The 15,962-nt window shown below is 38.1% G+C and overlaps 2 protein-coding genes across 8 annotated transcripts in view; one reads left to right on the forward strand and one right to left on the reverse strand.

Moving 5' to 3' along the window:
- The window catches only part of KPNA5 (karyopherin subunit alpha 5), a 22,482-nt gene extending 12,623 nt beyond the window's left edge, over positions 1 to 9,859 (forward strand). For all 7 annotated transcript variants that reach the window (XM_074862340.1, XM_074862343.1, XM_074862341.1 and 4 more), the window contains 5 exons: positions 220 to 298; positions 1,265 to 1,390; positions 2,508 to 2,635; positions 4,296 to 4,474; positions 6,179 to 9,859. In XM_074862340.1, the coding sequence (XP_074718441.1) occupies positions 220 to 298; positions 1,265 to 1,390; positions 2,508 to 2,635; positions 4,296 to 4,474; positions 6,179 to 6,366 (700 nt within the window). In that variant the 3' untranslated portion in view covers positions 6,367 to 9,859. The remainder of the gene's footprint in view (positions 1 to 219; positions 299 to 1,264; positions 1,391 to 2,507; positions 2,636 to 4,295; positions 4,475 to 6,178) is intronic.
- On the reverse strand, positions 9,851 to 14,393 carry FAM162B (family with sequence similarity 162 member B). Its single transcript, XM_074862351.1, has 4 exons — positions 14,203 to 14,393; positions 13,740 to 13,851; positions 10,669 to 10,777; positions 9,851 to 10,428 (listed from the first exon to the last, which is right to left on the reverse strand). Exons 1-4 carry the CDS (start codon positions 14,318 to 14,320, stop codon positions 10,330 to 10,332), a joined length of 438 nt encoding a protein of 145 aa, XP_074718452.1. The 5' UTR covers positions 14,321 to 14,393; the 3' UTR covers positions 9,851 to 10,329.
- Positions 14,394 to 15,962: the final 1,569 nt, after the last annotated feature.

The raw sequence follows: 15,962 nt of genomic DNA on the forward strand, positions 1-15,962 counted from the left end.
CAGATAGATTGCTCTAAGTTGTGTTGTTTCATAGAGATGCCCTTTCCTTGAATCAGCAATTCAGTTGCAGCTGTCAAATTTGGCTAAACAGGGGGCAAGTGTAAGCAGTAATGCAGTGTTTTCTGTAACTAAAAATTTAGCACCTGAAGTAAACCACTGTTCACTAAAAATGCAAAATTAACACTTGGTAATATCAAGCGATTTAATATTTGTTTCCAGGCATAATGATTACAAGGTGGTATCCCCTGCATTAAGAGCAGTTGGAAATATTGTTACTGGGGATGATATCCAAACACAGGTAAGACTAGATGATTTAAGAAAAAGTAATTGACAGGACAGAATTTTGGAAAAATTGTGACAAAATACATGTCCAGTACAGGTATCTGCATATGTCAGTGAAAGAGGCTCTGTACAAATCTGTATTGTTAATTTGACAGTTTAGGCTGCTATTTTAAACATCAAATTACTGCACGAGCTTTTTTTTTTTAACGGCACCGTGTGTAGTGGATTGCTTCATTCCTGTATGGTATTTTGACTATTGCTGCTTTTTTTTTTTTTTTTTTTTTCCCTCCTTAGTGGGGGGTTCAGTTTTTTATTATCATTCCCTTTTTTAAGTCTTCAAATACAGTCACATTTTTCACTTGTAAGCAACCATCGTACTTGATTTGTCCAGTAATTTGTATGTGATAGTCTTACTGATGCACTTATGCAATTTGTTCTAAATATTTATTTTTTAATTTTAGGCAGTTGAGTTGAGTTTGAAGCAATGCAGGAAATACTAAGACAGGTCCTGCTTTAAAGAAAATTGTGTCTAAAAGGCTGACAGAACTAGTGTAAAGAGAAAATAAGGAATTAAGTTAATAAGTTGTGAGCTCTATAGGAGAGGATTTTGCTAAGGAATTAAGGAGAAAACATTTGTCTCTTAAAAAACAAATGAACAAATACCTATACAATTTAAATTTATGCTTTTCGGTTATTCTAGCCTTAAGCAGCCTTATTTAGTCTTGCTGTTGTCAGTCTTCTGATCTCAACTTAATTGAGGGCAGATTCTTTCAAATTGCAGGATTGTCTATACGCATACTAGAGCCATTGAACACTTTTGATTTTGCAGGATGTTACCTATGATACTTTGTGTAATATGAATGTCTTGCAAAATCTTCTTTTGAAGAAATCTGTAAAGTGCTTTTATATATACATGTATATTGCACAAGCCTATATATATGTATATAGTACAACCCAATTTTTAATTCTCAAATTATTTTAGGTGATTCTAAACTGCTCTGCGTTACCCTGTCTCTTGCACTTGCTTAGTAGTCCCAAGGAATCTATTCGAAAAGAAGCGTGCTGGACTGTTTCTAATATTACTGCAGGAAACAGAGCTCAGATTCAGGTAAAGCCTGTGTATTTGTTAACTTGGTTGGTTTTGTTTTTGTTTTACTAGTTCACTTGGTTTTCCCTCACAAGGAGAAATAAGTAGATACTACATTGACTCTGCGTTATTAGTTTTAGTCCTAACTGTCTATAATTTGACCTAACTTAAATGTTTTTTTCTGTTTTGAAAGATTATTATAAATAACTTCATAAAATAATACTTCAAAAATAGCTGTCATGATTTGTACTAGAAAAACTGATTAGTTTCTCTCAAAGGGATTTGGTTGATGCTTATAAAACAAATGAAAGGATACTTCTCTTAGATCTGATATCAACAGTTGTTTTTTTTCCCTGTGGGAGCATCATTTATTGGTATGTTCTCTTAATCTTGTTCTGCGTTGTAAGAGATGTGTTAAAGTAATAAGCAATTTTTATTTCTTGAAAAATTGAAACAAAAAATCTTGCACAGATTAGTCCAGTGAAAAGTGGACAATTCTAGTGATTTTGAAGTGTTGAAAATTTTGCTTGAATAAAAAATCTGCATGATGTCATCAATACTGAGTTGTATTTCTTTGGAAACTACTAAATCCTGACTAGTGCTCCAGGTGTCTGGAGTTACCTGAAAAAAAGTTCTGGTTGGTAAAAATGAGAATTCTGAATCAGAGTACATGTTTCAATATGTTTGTTTTTTTTTTTCCCCCCCTCTACGTCAATCAGAGATGAAAATGATGTCATTTAAAATACATAATATAGTTCCAATTATAGATACTGTCTTTGTATGGAGACTGCAAATGCAAACAAAATGGACAAAGTGAAATTTTGTTCTGAGGCTTGATCCCAAGTTCAAAAACTCAGGTTTATGTCATACAGTTTTTAAACGGGCCTATCCAGTAAGCAGTATTCTGTCCCCCAGAGACATCAAAAAATAAGATATTCTGATGGCTGCTGCAGTACAATGTTGGAATAATTCTGAATTTCAGTTTAGCGTTTCTAGTTTGCGTGGTGCTGTCTAACAAAACATTGTTTGTTTTGATATCAACAGGCATCACTGACTCTTGTAGTGAAGGGTACTAATGTTCTTTGCGTATACTAAATCTTTATTAATTATCATAAAATACTACAATTTCATCTCGTAGGCCGTTATAGATGCAAATATTTTTCCAATATTGATCGAAATTCTTCAAAAAGCTGAATTTCGCACCAGAAAAGAAGCAGCATGGGCCATAACTAATGCAACATCAGGAGGAACGCCTGAACAGATTAGGTAAGTTTGTATATGTGACTATTTTCTCTGCCTTAGTATCTTCTCTAAGGCATTCTTATGTCTGCATTTGAATCTTGACAAACATAGTAACAAAAACCTAAACACAACTGTAATTCCTTGAAACTCTGAACAGGGACTAAACATGTAGAAATTCAGAAAAATGAGTGAAATGTATAAATAGATTTAATAAATTGACTGATACTTCTTTGTTTCAGCAGTATTATACCTAAAGCTTTCACAGGGTTATCTTCCAGAGTTGATATTATATTGTCAAACACAGTTGGAAGTTAGTGAACAGTTTCACTGTTTGAAAATGGAAAACTTAGGGAGAGTTGTTTAGAAAACTTGTGTAATAGGACTGTGTATTTGGGAATATACAGACTTGAGGAATTTTAGTGGTTTCTTCACGTATTTTAAACTCACTATTAGTATTATTTTAAAGCAAGTATCTAAACTCCTTTTTCAAAATTGGTTAACATTTTACTGTCGGCAGCTATTTATGTGGTGCAGAGATTAGACTTCTTGAATGACCAGAATAAAATACTCTCTGCTTTCTCTGAATACCATCAGCATAGTGATCAGTTTGAATCCGTAGTTGATAAATGGATTTATAAATGACAGTGTATTATTTGGAAGCCAGAACTGAAAGCTATGTGATAACTCTTCAGTGAATTTGGGATATCTGTCGCAACAAGCGCATGCTTATTTAAAATGTAAACAGTCCTGGTTTTCTTATAACCACTAAGTATTATCAGAGGTAAGGAAAGTTTGTTGGTGTTTTTTTTGCTATTATTTTGATTGCTTCCATGATGTAACATCTTAAAATTTAGCATATTTTAAATAAATTTTAATTAAAGATCTTCAAATAGTAAATGTGCATATAATACCATAAAAGTAGCTTCTCTTCAGAAAATACAGATATATTATCTGTGTCGTGAAGTTTTAGCCCTCTTATGTCCTCAAGGTACTACTGTCTAACTGCAGGAGAATTTAAAACCACTAAATAAACTATATTTAAGCAACCTTTTATACAGGGAAACATTACTGTCTTCATTTTACTTACACACTAGAAACAAGGACACAGGTTCTCACTTCCACAAGTTCATACACAATTTTGTGCAAAATTGGAAAAAGGAACAGGATACGCAGAATCCAAATATATTTTTTATATTTACAATTATGTCCTTCCCTTTAGATGAGGTAATGCTAATACCTTAATGGACTACTGGTATGTGGACTACATTAACACAGAGCAGTGTCCAGTGTTCTTAGCTGTCTCTAACGTGTTCACCCAATATTTTTGCCACTACAAAATTTCAAATGATTGAGAAAAGAACTTACTACTAAAACTAACTTTTTCTCTTATATTCAGTTAAGCCCATCTGAAGATCATAAGTGAGGAGGAGTGGAAGAAACTACAAATTCCACAGTCCACATTAAATTTTCTCATTAGGATAAATCAGAATATTTTTCAATTTCAGACTAAGCTTATCTTTGTGTTGTTGCATGTTTTAGATTTTTTTTTGTTGTTGTTGTTTCAGACACTTCTTAAGCAAAATTAAGGACCAATAGTGATAGGCTGCCATATCAGAATAAATGTGCTGGATTATCAGTCCTTCTTTTTCCCCCCACCCCCCTCTGTTTTTCTGCTGTTATAAAGGTATTTGGTAGCACTAGGTTGTACCAAGCCTCTTTGTGACCTCCTGACTGTGATGGATTCAAAAATAGTACAGGTGGCTTTAAACGGACTTGAAAATATTCTGCGTCTTGGAGAACAAGAGTCTAAGCAAAATGGAATGGGCATTAATCCTTATTGTGCCCTTATAGAGGAAGCATATGGTAAGAAATTACTTCTTGTAAAATTAGATACCTGAACTTCCTTATTTCAGGATGTAAAAACAAAACCATTGTGAACCATTTTGAAATTTGTAGGTAAGTTTAATGTAAGAATTACTTCAAGCATAAGTGGACATTAAAGTACATAAGTAATGTAACTTGAGAAGAGTGCTTAAATGCAGAAAACCTGTGGATGTTTTTCTGTGGTCAGTTTATGAAATGTCTCTCTAGAGAAACATTCTCAGAAATATTTAACACACAGGTGTCCTTGTCTATTGGAGCCATGGTTTGCATTAGTTTATCAGCCAATCCTATAAATACAGTTTTCTACTCTAATATATAGTCCTGTCTGGTACAGTTTCATTACCAACAGGGACGGAAGATCAGAGTTTGTTTTAGTTACTCCCAAAGTCTGATCACTTTTTAGCATAGTAAGTATCAGTAATAGCAAAATCAACTTCAGATCATAAAATTAAATAAGCTTGTACTTAATTTGTGAAAGTATATTCTGTTTCTTTTAAGAGTTGTTGAATTAAACCACAGTTTAAAGGCAGAGTAGCAAAACTAAAATTGCTATTTGTGGAATTTCATGACTAGACACTTTTTACTTAACAAATGTTGAAACTAGCTTATAATGAATCTGGCATTTTTTATAGAGGATTATCTTTTTGTAGCTCTGACAAAACAAAAATTGGCATTTGTGTTTCAGAAACTGCTAATAACAATTCTAGTTGACCACTTTATAGCTGATTAGATAGTACTAACTTTTCTGTAAAACAGCCTTTAAATCTGAATTCCCTGTTACAGAGTTTCAATTCTAAAATCAAATGCATACTTGGAGAACTTACTTTGCAATCTAACATGTAAAAGGAATAAATACTGAATACTTTAATGGAATTTATTCTGTTCCAGATCGTGAGTCTGTTCATAATTCCAACTATTGAATGTCTAGGTTCTTCTTTTCCTTTACCAGTTAAGCGTAGAGTGCTGAAGCTGTAGCGTATAAGTTCAAGTAGGGGAAGTAGCTAATTATATCACCCTCATTGCTTTGGCCTCTGTGGTCACCACAAGGGTTTGTACGAGCTCTTCCTAATCCAACTTAAGTGAAAACTGAATTATCTTGAAGAGCTAAAAAGGAGTTTTGAATCAACCTGACTGCCAAGCACTTAATTCTGCCAGCAGAGCAGAGGTTATGTTCTTTAGCTTGCAAATGATAAGCCTTATCCTTAAATTAAATTTGCAAGAAAACACCAGACTCTGCCCAGTGATGAATCCATAATAGGGGATAGAATTTTAGAGTTGGGAAGACTGAAAGAGTAAAAAAATAAAAGAAATGGAGATATTGGAAATTGCTATAGAAAACAGTTTTATGCTATGCTAATTCCAGACAGATTGTTTCTTTGTGGGCATGGCGTATTTCTTTGTAGATACTAAAGCTGCCTCCTCCTCCTTAGTTTAATTGATATTCTTTTAGCATAGTTTTAAAATTAGTTTAGACAGCAGAAAATGCTGCAGAAAATGAAGACCAGAAATACATAGGATAGGAAATTAAGAATCGATGATATCAAATAAATTGAGATACTTGGGATTGCATTTTTGTATCTAAGAAGTACCAATATACTATAAACTATACTATAAGCTGTTTCCCTGTGAATTCATCATTCATTTAAGCAACTAGATTTTGAAAATGTTTTGTTTTGAATTTAGGACTTGATAAAATTGAGTTTCTTCAGAGGCACGAAAACCAAGAGATCTACCAAAAGGCTTTTGAACTCATAGAACATTACTTTGGTGTCGAGGAAGAGGACTCCAGTATTGCACCTCAGGTGGATGAAAGTCAGCAGCAGTTTGTGTTTCAACAGCAGGAGGCTCCAATGGAGGGGTTTCAGCTGTAAACTACTGAAGTGAAGACGAGCATAAAACACTTGTTAGGGGTTTGGGTTGTTTTTTTCCCCAGAGGTCTTTTCTTTATGGCCAAAGTTAGACAAAAAGTTGAATATGTTTTGCAGAATTAGATGAAGAAGCAGCTCATGCACTTTTATATATTGTGTTAAGATAACAACTGTTCTTTGTTTTGTATTTGTGTTTTTCATTATCTCTTATGTACAGAAAACAACTGTGAGTAATCCTGTCTAAATTAAAGCATTAAATGTGATTTAACAAGAACTGTTAAGCTACGACTTGGTAGGATTTTAGGTAGTGGTTCTGAATTTTTTCATGTAGTCTCAAACTGCATATCAGCAATACAGTTACTGACAGTTGCATTTTTGGCAGTAGGCTTGACTTGCCCAGTCTCTATCAAATCTACCTCTTGTATTGAAGCAAAAACATTGCTTCAGAACTAAGGCATGAAATAAAGATGAGCTTGTAAGAAGCTGAATTGGAATGTGAAAAATATTTATTTAAATTGTGAAACTTTTATGCATTACTCACTTTACAACACACTGTTGGAATTTATTTGTAAAATGTATTTAAAGACATAATAGCTATACATATATAATGCTAATTACCTAATACTGAATATATGAAGAAGCTTTTCCTTAATTATGTAGGAAGAGAACTATTTCAGAGGTTTTCAAATTGGAATCAGTAGAGAGCTTGCTGGTCATTTGATGTTGGCTCTGTAATTAAAGCTGCTAAATGGCATTAAAGGTCAGCCACAAATACAGTACTTTGCAGTGGAAGCAGTTGCTGTAGTTACCACAAGAATGCTGCAATTATGAATGACAGAGATGGTGATTTGCACAGATTACCAAGCAGATGGTCTACAGCTGCCTCCTGTCAAAATGTGGTAACACCACTTTAGTTTGAGAAGCAGTGCAGTGTTTGCCTTTCTAGTACAGTAGCTTCTTAAAAGTTTTAGACAGTAGGTGTTATTCTTTTTGACCAAATACGCTACCGCCACTTGAATTGTTCTTTAAGTTAACTAACTCAGTTTTTTGCTAAGACAATAGAAATACTGCAGTGAAGAATGAATAGTGAATCACTGCTTTTCAGTTGAAGGAAAAGTTTGTTGTACTGTAAATAGCATTGAGTATGTGGACACCAAAATTAACTAGAGTTTATTGTCATCTAAATATTTAGGCTCTACAATATACAGTGTTTGCTGTTAAACACTAAAAGAAATAGAATTCTCATATTTACATTAACAATTTTGAATACAGAAAAATGTATGCTCTGCTTTGCCTTGCATATGAGTAGTGTTTCTGGTGTATTAGTATATCTCATTTGGAGAAATTAATACTTTGAGTTAATTTTCAAGTATGATTATTTTTTATTACCTGTAATTAATGTATTAACATCAAACACCTGGGTTAAGTGAAATCCTTGATGTATGGGAGCATTTCATGCTTCATAAAAAGCTGCAATTTAAACTTTAAATTACTTACCCCATGGCACTGTGCTTGTCACTAAACAATGTTTTAATGCACTGAAAAATACAGGTTAAAGGTGGTATCATTTACAGTACCATTTTATATTTAGAATTTTTTTTACATGCAAGTTAAGATTCTAAGACGTTTCACTTTGATGTTACAGCAATATATACTATATTGTAATTGAATGTGGGACTTGAAGTGGATTTTCTAAGATTAAATGGTCAGTTTTGACTAAGGTGTAACTGGGAGGGAAGAAACCTCTTTTTGAAGTCTTTTTAGTGGGAAATAGAAGTGTAAGATGTGTATATATAGGAGTGCTGTTACTTTATGAACTCTGAATAATGAGATATTTTAGCAAATGACACTTTAAACCTAGATTTGTACAGCATACAACAGTTTTGAATAGTGTGATAATAGTGAGTACAGCTGCCAAATTTTCACATAATGTTAGATGACTGTATTTGTGCCCTTTTTACATAGTTTTAGGTTTTCATATACTGACCTTCCTTACACCCCCCACCCCACCCCCCATCTGTTTAAAGTACAGGGTAACAATCATGGAAAACTACCAGGATTACTAGTAAATGCTGAATTTCAACGTTCTTCTAGTATAAGGAAATTATTCAGGTAACAGGGTATTCCATGGTTTCTGACAACCTTGTTTTGATAACATAACCAGCTGTGCCTGCTTTTTATTTGGAGAACCCTGTAAAAACTGCATTTATAAGCCTCTCTAAACCGAATCTGAACTATAAAAATCTTGATTAAAAGACTTGAAAATGAAGAAAAGAGGGGACATTTAAAGTATTATATGTGTTTTGAAAGAATGTCTTCATTTTTGTTAATATATTATTCTCTATGTGTGAATGGTCAGTGACTGCACTTTACACATTTAGATGAACTATGATTCATGCCTCATACATACAAAAGTAATGGTTTAAAAGGGAACTAAAATTGGTGTACTTTGGCTAATGAAAATCATTATTTAAACTCAACATTTGGTTTACCCTAAAATTGTTAAAAAATAATAATGAAAATTCTTCTTTAAAGGATAAACGTACAGGATGGCCTCCTCTTTTATCACTGGGTTTATATCACAATTCATTAAAAGCACATAAATGAACAATATAAAACCAGAGAGGATGAGTTAAGGTCAGCTCTGGTATAGTCATTTGCAGGTAGGGGTGTGAATATGGTGATGTTGCTTATGTCGATGAAACCAGTGTGGAGAAAAAAATAACTGAGAAGAAAATCTTTTTAAGTTTGGTATTTTACATGGAATCTGAAGTGCCCCATCAGTTACAAAGTCTTTAAAAATACAGGCTTCTGGGTTTTGTGGTTTTGGTTTTAATTAAAAGGGTACCATTTGTTCTGCTTAAATGTGAATACTAACTAGTTAATCTATGCAACTATGCAACGCATAAGATTTTTTTTTTTTAGTTCTCTACTCTTGATACACTGAATCATCTAATATTTTCATTGTTGCACTTTTGTCTGAGGACTGGTTCATACAGCTTTTTAATTTTCTAGTATTTGCTTTAAACACTGTTGCTAGCAGCAATCAGAAAATAGTAATAATGTTGGCACAGAAATAAGCTCTAGAACAAGTTTGCAACTGGAAAATATTTATTGTCGGGTCTGTCTTTAAAAAAGAATAAAAAAGCTAAAAGATGCACTATTGTCTTTCCTCCACAGTTCTCAGTTGATTTAAATTTATTAAATTGTACAACTGAGGATTTTTGTAATAGGTTTTCCAATTGATATGTGATGTTTAACTGTGACCTCAAGAGTTCACTGAAATCTGGAATGAGAAATTTCAGTTACTTATGGCACAATATCTGCATATAATGTGTGGAAACAAATACCTATACTAACTTCAGATAGTAATAGTGCATCTTTAAATCTAGGCCAAAGGCCCATTACTGTAACAGAACACATGAGTAGTATGCAATATTATGGAATGTTAAATCTCCAACTACCATACAGAAAACAATAAAACCTATTTTACAGACGTTTATTGTATTTATTTAGTGGTTCAGTAAGTGTGGCTTCTTAAACTAGAAAACACAAATGCCATTTTGAATACAGCCTTGAGGCAAAAATGCATTCAAATGGCTGATTTGTGCACTGTAAAACTATGCACTGTCTCCAGACAGAAACCTTTTTGGTTTTAAATAGGTTTTGTAAACACCTAACCAAACATACTTGACATTCTTAGGAAACTACCTCCTCTCCTGTGAAATGGATTACTGCTTTTAATTGTATGCAAAAAATCCTAACTAACTGTAATTATAGGCGTTAATTAATTGTAAGTATCTCTCTATTAAGAGACCCTCTGTTTCTTTTTGTGATACTGTAACTATCCTTGTTGGTTCCAGCGTGTGCAATACTACCCTTGTGCATTTATTGATGAAACTCACTAATCGCTCTCAGCAACAGTTAATTTTGCTCCTACGAGGACATTAGGCATTTTCTGTGAAGTCACTTTGTCTTCGACTCCGCTGCTAGTGCGGCCTCCTGTCGCCACTTGGCCTTCTTTGCCAAGTTCCAGCTCGTTAAGGACTCGTGACGTGCAGCAGCCTGCAGAAGTAAAACGTCTACTAAGAGCAGTGTAGGAGGAGTAACAACCCACCTTGGGGAAAGCTACCCTATCTTGGGAACAGCCAGCAACTCCTTCCATGTCAGGGGTGACAGGAACATGGGTTAGCTGCAACTAGGGTAGGTGTGAGCTGCTGCTGTTTGTTTAGATTTGTCTACTTTTCACAGAATTCCATCATTTTTAAGTATACTATGGGATAACTAGCTAGCACTGGTACTCACCTTTTTAGCTGAGGCAATCACTGCAAAACATGCAACAATTGAGAGTCCAATCATGATGTAACAAGTTTTAACTCGAGCCTTGTTTCTTGCCCTGTCTAGCATTTCTGGCCTGCAATTAAAATTGTTGAATCATTACAAACCTGTGAAGTATCTCTTCAAAGCATTGCAGACATAACATCACAGTTGAAAAATCAAAATAGTATTAGCTTGCAAAACAAGCAGCTCCAGCTTGCTGTGACTGGTTACGTACCACCCAAGAACTTCGCATTTTCCAATCCTAATCCATTTCCAATGGCAAAGCAATATTTAACAGATTTAAGCTGATTTTTTTTAAGCTAAAAAAAAAAAAAAAAGCTCATGCAATAAATATTTGCATTTAAATACTTGAGGTAAATACACCAGAAATACCTTAAGCTCTATTTAAACATAGTAAAAACTAAGGAGTTTTATATATTTTAAACAGATGGAGAAGTATATGTGGTGTCACCCAGATGTGGTGAGAGAGAGTTCCTTTTATTCAAAATTATGTTCATAATTACTGTCATATCTAACCTGTTTAGGGGGTGTTTTGTATGCTGTAGGCTAGGGACTTTATCTACTTGGAGAGGTAATTAAAACAGAGTTTGTAATACTGAGTTAGAGTTTTTAGCTCTAGAAAAGCAGCAGCTTTAAAGGGGCAGCTGATGTCAGCCTTCTCACTATTATGGGAACACACACCTAAACAAGAACAATCTACATGATAATTTTTGCTGGTCATCAAAGGCAGAAGTAATGAAAACTCCTGCCCTGCATCTGGCAGCCATTGCTGCCAGAGAGGCATTGTACAGCCCAGCAAGTTGCGCTGGTACAGCTCCTGTTTCCACCCTCCGTGCTGAGCCACCTGCGTACCCCTAAGAACCAGCAGCACCGGCAACCTCTGCATCACTACTGTGGTCTCAAAACTTCCAGCTAAGTCTTTCTCTGAGTCAGGCACTATACTTGGGAGTATAGTTTTTAAGATGTTCATTATATATATAATGCTGGTTGTGCACTATTTTCCTTTCATAAATCACATGGGAACGCTTTATAAAGATACATATTCATAAGATATAGAATATAAATATACATAGTTATGGTTTTATACATATATGTATGTAAAAAGGATAGTTGCATAAAGAATTGATTTTATTTTGCAAGTAAAGATCTTGTAATGATCTCATTCCCCAAAATGCCTGTAGCTTTACTTTAAGGAGGATGAGTGGTGGGATGAGGCAGAGCTGGAGTTTTTGGAGTGGAAGCTGTGTGCATGGCAGCCTGTACCAAGGCTGAGGGCTGCAGTGCGTCTCTCTAAGGCTTATTGCAATGGCAGAGGGCAAGTCTTATGGCTGGCTATGCCACACTACCCCCATCCCTGCCAACGCGCACACAAGTGCATGTTGTGCATGCCACGTTTCTTGCAGATGACTGACAGTTCTAAGTAACTGCTTTTCTTTTGTACAGCGGTAAACATATCTTTAAAACGAACCGCACATCAGACTAGCACATAAAATCATTAATCCACTAATCCATTTGTACCAACAAAAGCAAAACCATAAATGTTATTAGTCTGGCTTATTAGCCTAATCATCTTTCACAATGCACTAATTGATACTCTTCTGAACCAGATTTTCACCTTCTCCCTGCTTTCTGCCTCTGCTTTAAGGAAAACAGACCTGATTATGTTCTTCCCTAATTGCACATTAGGGCCTTTGCTACTCAATCCTTAATCAAGACTCTGGGTAAACCTCTGCTGAAGTCAATAACAGCTGTTTAAAAAAAACCCCAACCACAACAACCTTGAATAAGCACTGCACATTTCACCCTTAGTACAAACTACCTTCAGCAGCTAGCTTGTGTTCACAGGTAATAGTATCTTGCATTTTTTTTTTTAATAGTTAAAGCAGTGACACAGTTCAGCTTCAATGTTTCACAATTAACTTCTAGTGTATTTTTATTATCTTACCACTGTAAAAAGACTTTGTTCATCCAGAAAGCACAAAGTGGTGGCACTCACTTGCCAGGCCAGCTACCGCACAGAAATGTGTGATTTGTGTGCATGTATGTGTATGGACTGGCAAATGCATGTGTCTTTATAAACACCTCCTGACGACTTGAACAGCTTTTAGAGCTTCTGAGACCTGCCTGAACCTTTCTCTAGGGGAAGATGGTGAGACTAACACAGTGCAAGAGAGGTTGGACTGTTTAGAAAGCCACTGTCCAGCTCAGCAAACACCAGTGAAACTGTCAGGAAGCAACAGCAACAGGCAGAGGATGTACCTGTTGCTTGACACAGCTCTGTATGCTGCTTACACTAAAGGTACCACCCAAGACAGGAACATACTGTGATGATAAAAAGCAGTGTCCTGAAGAGAGACATCTAACACATCATCTAACATCCTAATAAAAAGGCAGCAGTTGGCATTAGAGGGGTTTCATGTGTTCCGTGACTGACCCCCTTGGGGGATATTAACTTCCAGCGAGTCAGAGAACCACAGAATCAGCGAGGTTTGGGTGGGAAGGGACCTTCAAAGATCATCTAGTCCAGTGGGTCAACAAGAATTGGAGGCTAAGACTATGTCAAGTGCTCGACTTTCCCAGTGGGGGATGTTTCTCTCATGACCTCCTTCTCTATTTTTCCTCAAATTCTTTAATAAATTATAATTTGTTGGATGTAATCATTCAGTGACAGTCAGCTCCCTTAGAACTGTTTATGGGAGCTATAAACAGAAAATATTGTTTACCAATAACATCCTTCTCTGATTGCACATTAGGAATAAGCAAAATAAACAAGCCAGTAAATAAATGTGACCAAGGCTCTCTATTCAGATGGATCTAGTTCTTAATCCCAGGCTCTGGGGACCCCAGTAAGGAACATTTTTCCATCTTAACCTCTAACCAGGACAGGAAATTCTTTTGCCCTCTAATTTGTTTCCAAGTTTTCAGTGTTGAAAAACTGACTGGTTCAAACTCTGTGGAAAAGCTTTAGATCAGGATTACACCACCTCTTTCCCTTCAGCTCCACGTTCCCCTTGGCCAAGGGCAGCGCAACTTACGGGATCCTCGAGGGAATCTCTTCTTCTGTCTTGAAACGTCCAGTCCAGAGGAGGATTTTTTTGTCAAACTTCGAAGGTTTGTAACTTGCAACCACCTTGTGAGCCTGCTCAGCTTAAAGATCAGGAAAAAAACACTTGGTCAAACCACGCGCTGAGGGTGAGTGATGGGGTGTAGTAGCGGTGGAAGGGGAAAACCCCTGGAAGAGTAACTCGGCCGTTAGACGCCCAGGTGCCCGCTACGCAGAGCTGTCTCCACGCAGCCTCCTGAATACCCCCGCACGCAGGGGGCGTCTCTGCGGGTCCGGTTTGACACCCCCCACACACTCCGCGGCGGGTGTGGGTAACCCGAGCCAGCAGAACGCCCGGGCCACCCGCGCTGCCGGCCCACCCGGCGGGTAGCCCCGGCCCCAGCCCCAGCCCCGCTCCGCCGCGCCCCCCCGATACCCCGGGCGGCGGCCCTTACCGCGGGCGGTGCCCGGGCTGCGGGCGGGTCCCCCGCCGGCGGCGGCTCCCTGCGGTGAGGGCAGGCGGAGCGGCGCGGCCGTCAGCAGCCGCCCGGGGCGGAGGCGCGCCGGCAGCATGGCGAGGGTGGCGAGCGGGGCGAGGAGCGGCGCGGCGGGACCCTCTGCCCGGCGGGATCCTCTGCCTCGCCAGCCCCGGCCCCGCGGACCCCCTCCAGCCGCGCCCCGAGGCGGGGAGGGGCGGGACAGCCGCCGGCAAGGGGGGGCCGGTCCTCCCGGGAAGCCGCCCCCCTCACCTAACGGCCTCACGAACTGCGGCTTCAGGACAGAAACTTCGGCGTTCGAGTCAAAAGTCGGTTACAGAAACAGCCGCGGGCATTCACGTTTTAGTGGGAGGGGGGCTCAAGTCCCGTAACACGGACCTGCCCACACCGCTGCTTCTGTCATTTTACCGCTTTCACAAGGTTCGAACGTACTGATTGGTTGTCATCGCACACTTTTCTGTTTATTTCAATTGAAAAACTTATTTTTTTGCGTTTCACGTCATGGACAGAGTAAACTTTTATTAAAAAAACCCAAATCAGTACAAACATATCCTTGAAAAAAAATATTCAGAGAAGTCAGCATGATAGCAGTGACAGTGTCACACAGTGTCTCAGCAGAAGTCTCCCTGATGCAGAATCACAGAATCATGGAATCATCTACGTTGGAAAGGACCTTGAAGATCATCTAGTCCAACCGTTAACCTAACACTGACAGTTCCCAACTACACCATATCCCTCAGCGCTATGTCAACCCGACTCTTAAACACCTCCAGGGATGGGACTCCACCACCTCCCTGGGCAGCCCATTCCAACGCCTAACTACCCGTTCTGTAAAGAAATGCTTCCTAATATCCAGTCTAAACCTTCCCTGGCACAACTTGAGGCCATTATCTCTTGTCCTATTGCTTATTACTTGGTTAAAGAGACTCATCCCCAGCTCTCTGCAACCTCCTTTCAGGTAGTTGTAGAGGGCGATGAGGTCTCCCCTCAACCTCCTCTTCTCCAGACTAAACAACCCCAGTTCCCTCAGCCGCTCCTCGTACGACATGTGCTCCAGACCCTTCACCAGCTTCGTTGCCCTTCTCTGGACACGCTCGAGTAATTCAATGTCCTTTTTGTAGTGAGGGGCCCAAAACTGAACACAGTCATCGAGGTGTGGCCTTACCAGTGCCGAGTACAGGAGCAAGATCACTTCCCTGTCCCTGCTGGCCACGCTATTTCTGATGCAAGCCAGGATGCCATTGGCCTTCTTGGCCACCTGGGCACACTGCTGGCTCCTGTTCAGATGCCCTGGACAGTGGAAGATTTTACATCCCTCCACCAATGCCAGAGCGCCTGCGGATGGATGGAGAAAGCGCCTCTCCCCAGGGGTGGGTCACGGCCCGGCGCCAGCTAAGGCGCTGTGCTTGGAGTGACGGCGCGGATGAGGAGTCTTCAACCGTTTGTAGCGAAAACCTCCAGTTATCTGTTTTCAGAAGCAGAGCCAGGGGTAAGCAGCTTTTTCTGAAAGCAAAGTGTTGAGTAGAGGAAGTCAGAAATTTGCACCAAAGTGAGTTCCAATGTCCTCGATATTAAAACTCTTTTTAAAATGCTGGTTAGACAACATTTCATTCTGGAAAGATACTCAAAAAAAGCACTTCCTTTTCAGTAAGTAGTCCCACATCAATGTTTTCTTACTCACACATGTATAGTTTCCATTCCAAAATTATTAAAGTAAC

This window comes from Strix uralensis, chromosome 3 (genome assembly GCF_047716275.1).
Source record: "Strix uralensis isolate ZFMK-TIS-50842 chromosome 3, bStrUra1, whole genome shotgun sequence".
NCBI classification, from domain to species: domain Eukaryota; kingdom Metazoa; phylum Chordata; class Aves; order Strigiformes; family Strigidae; genus Strix; species Strix uralensis.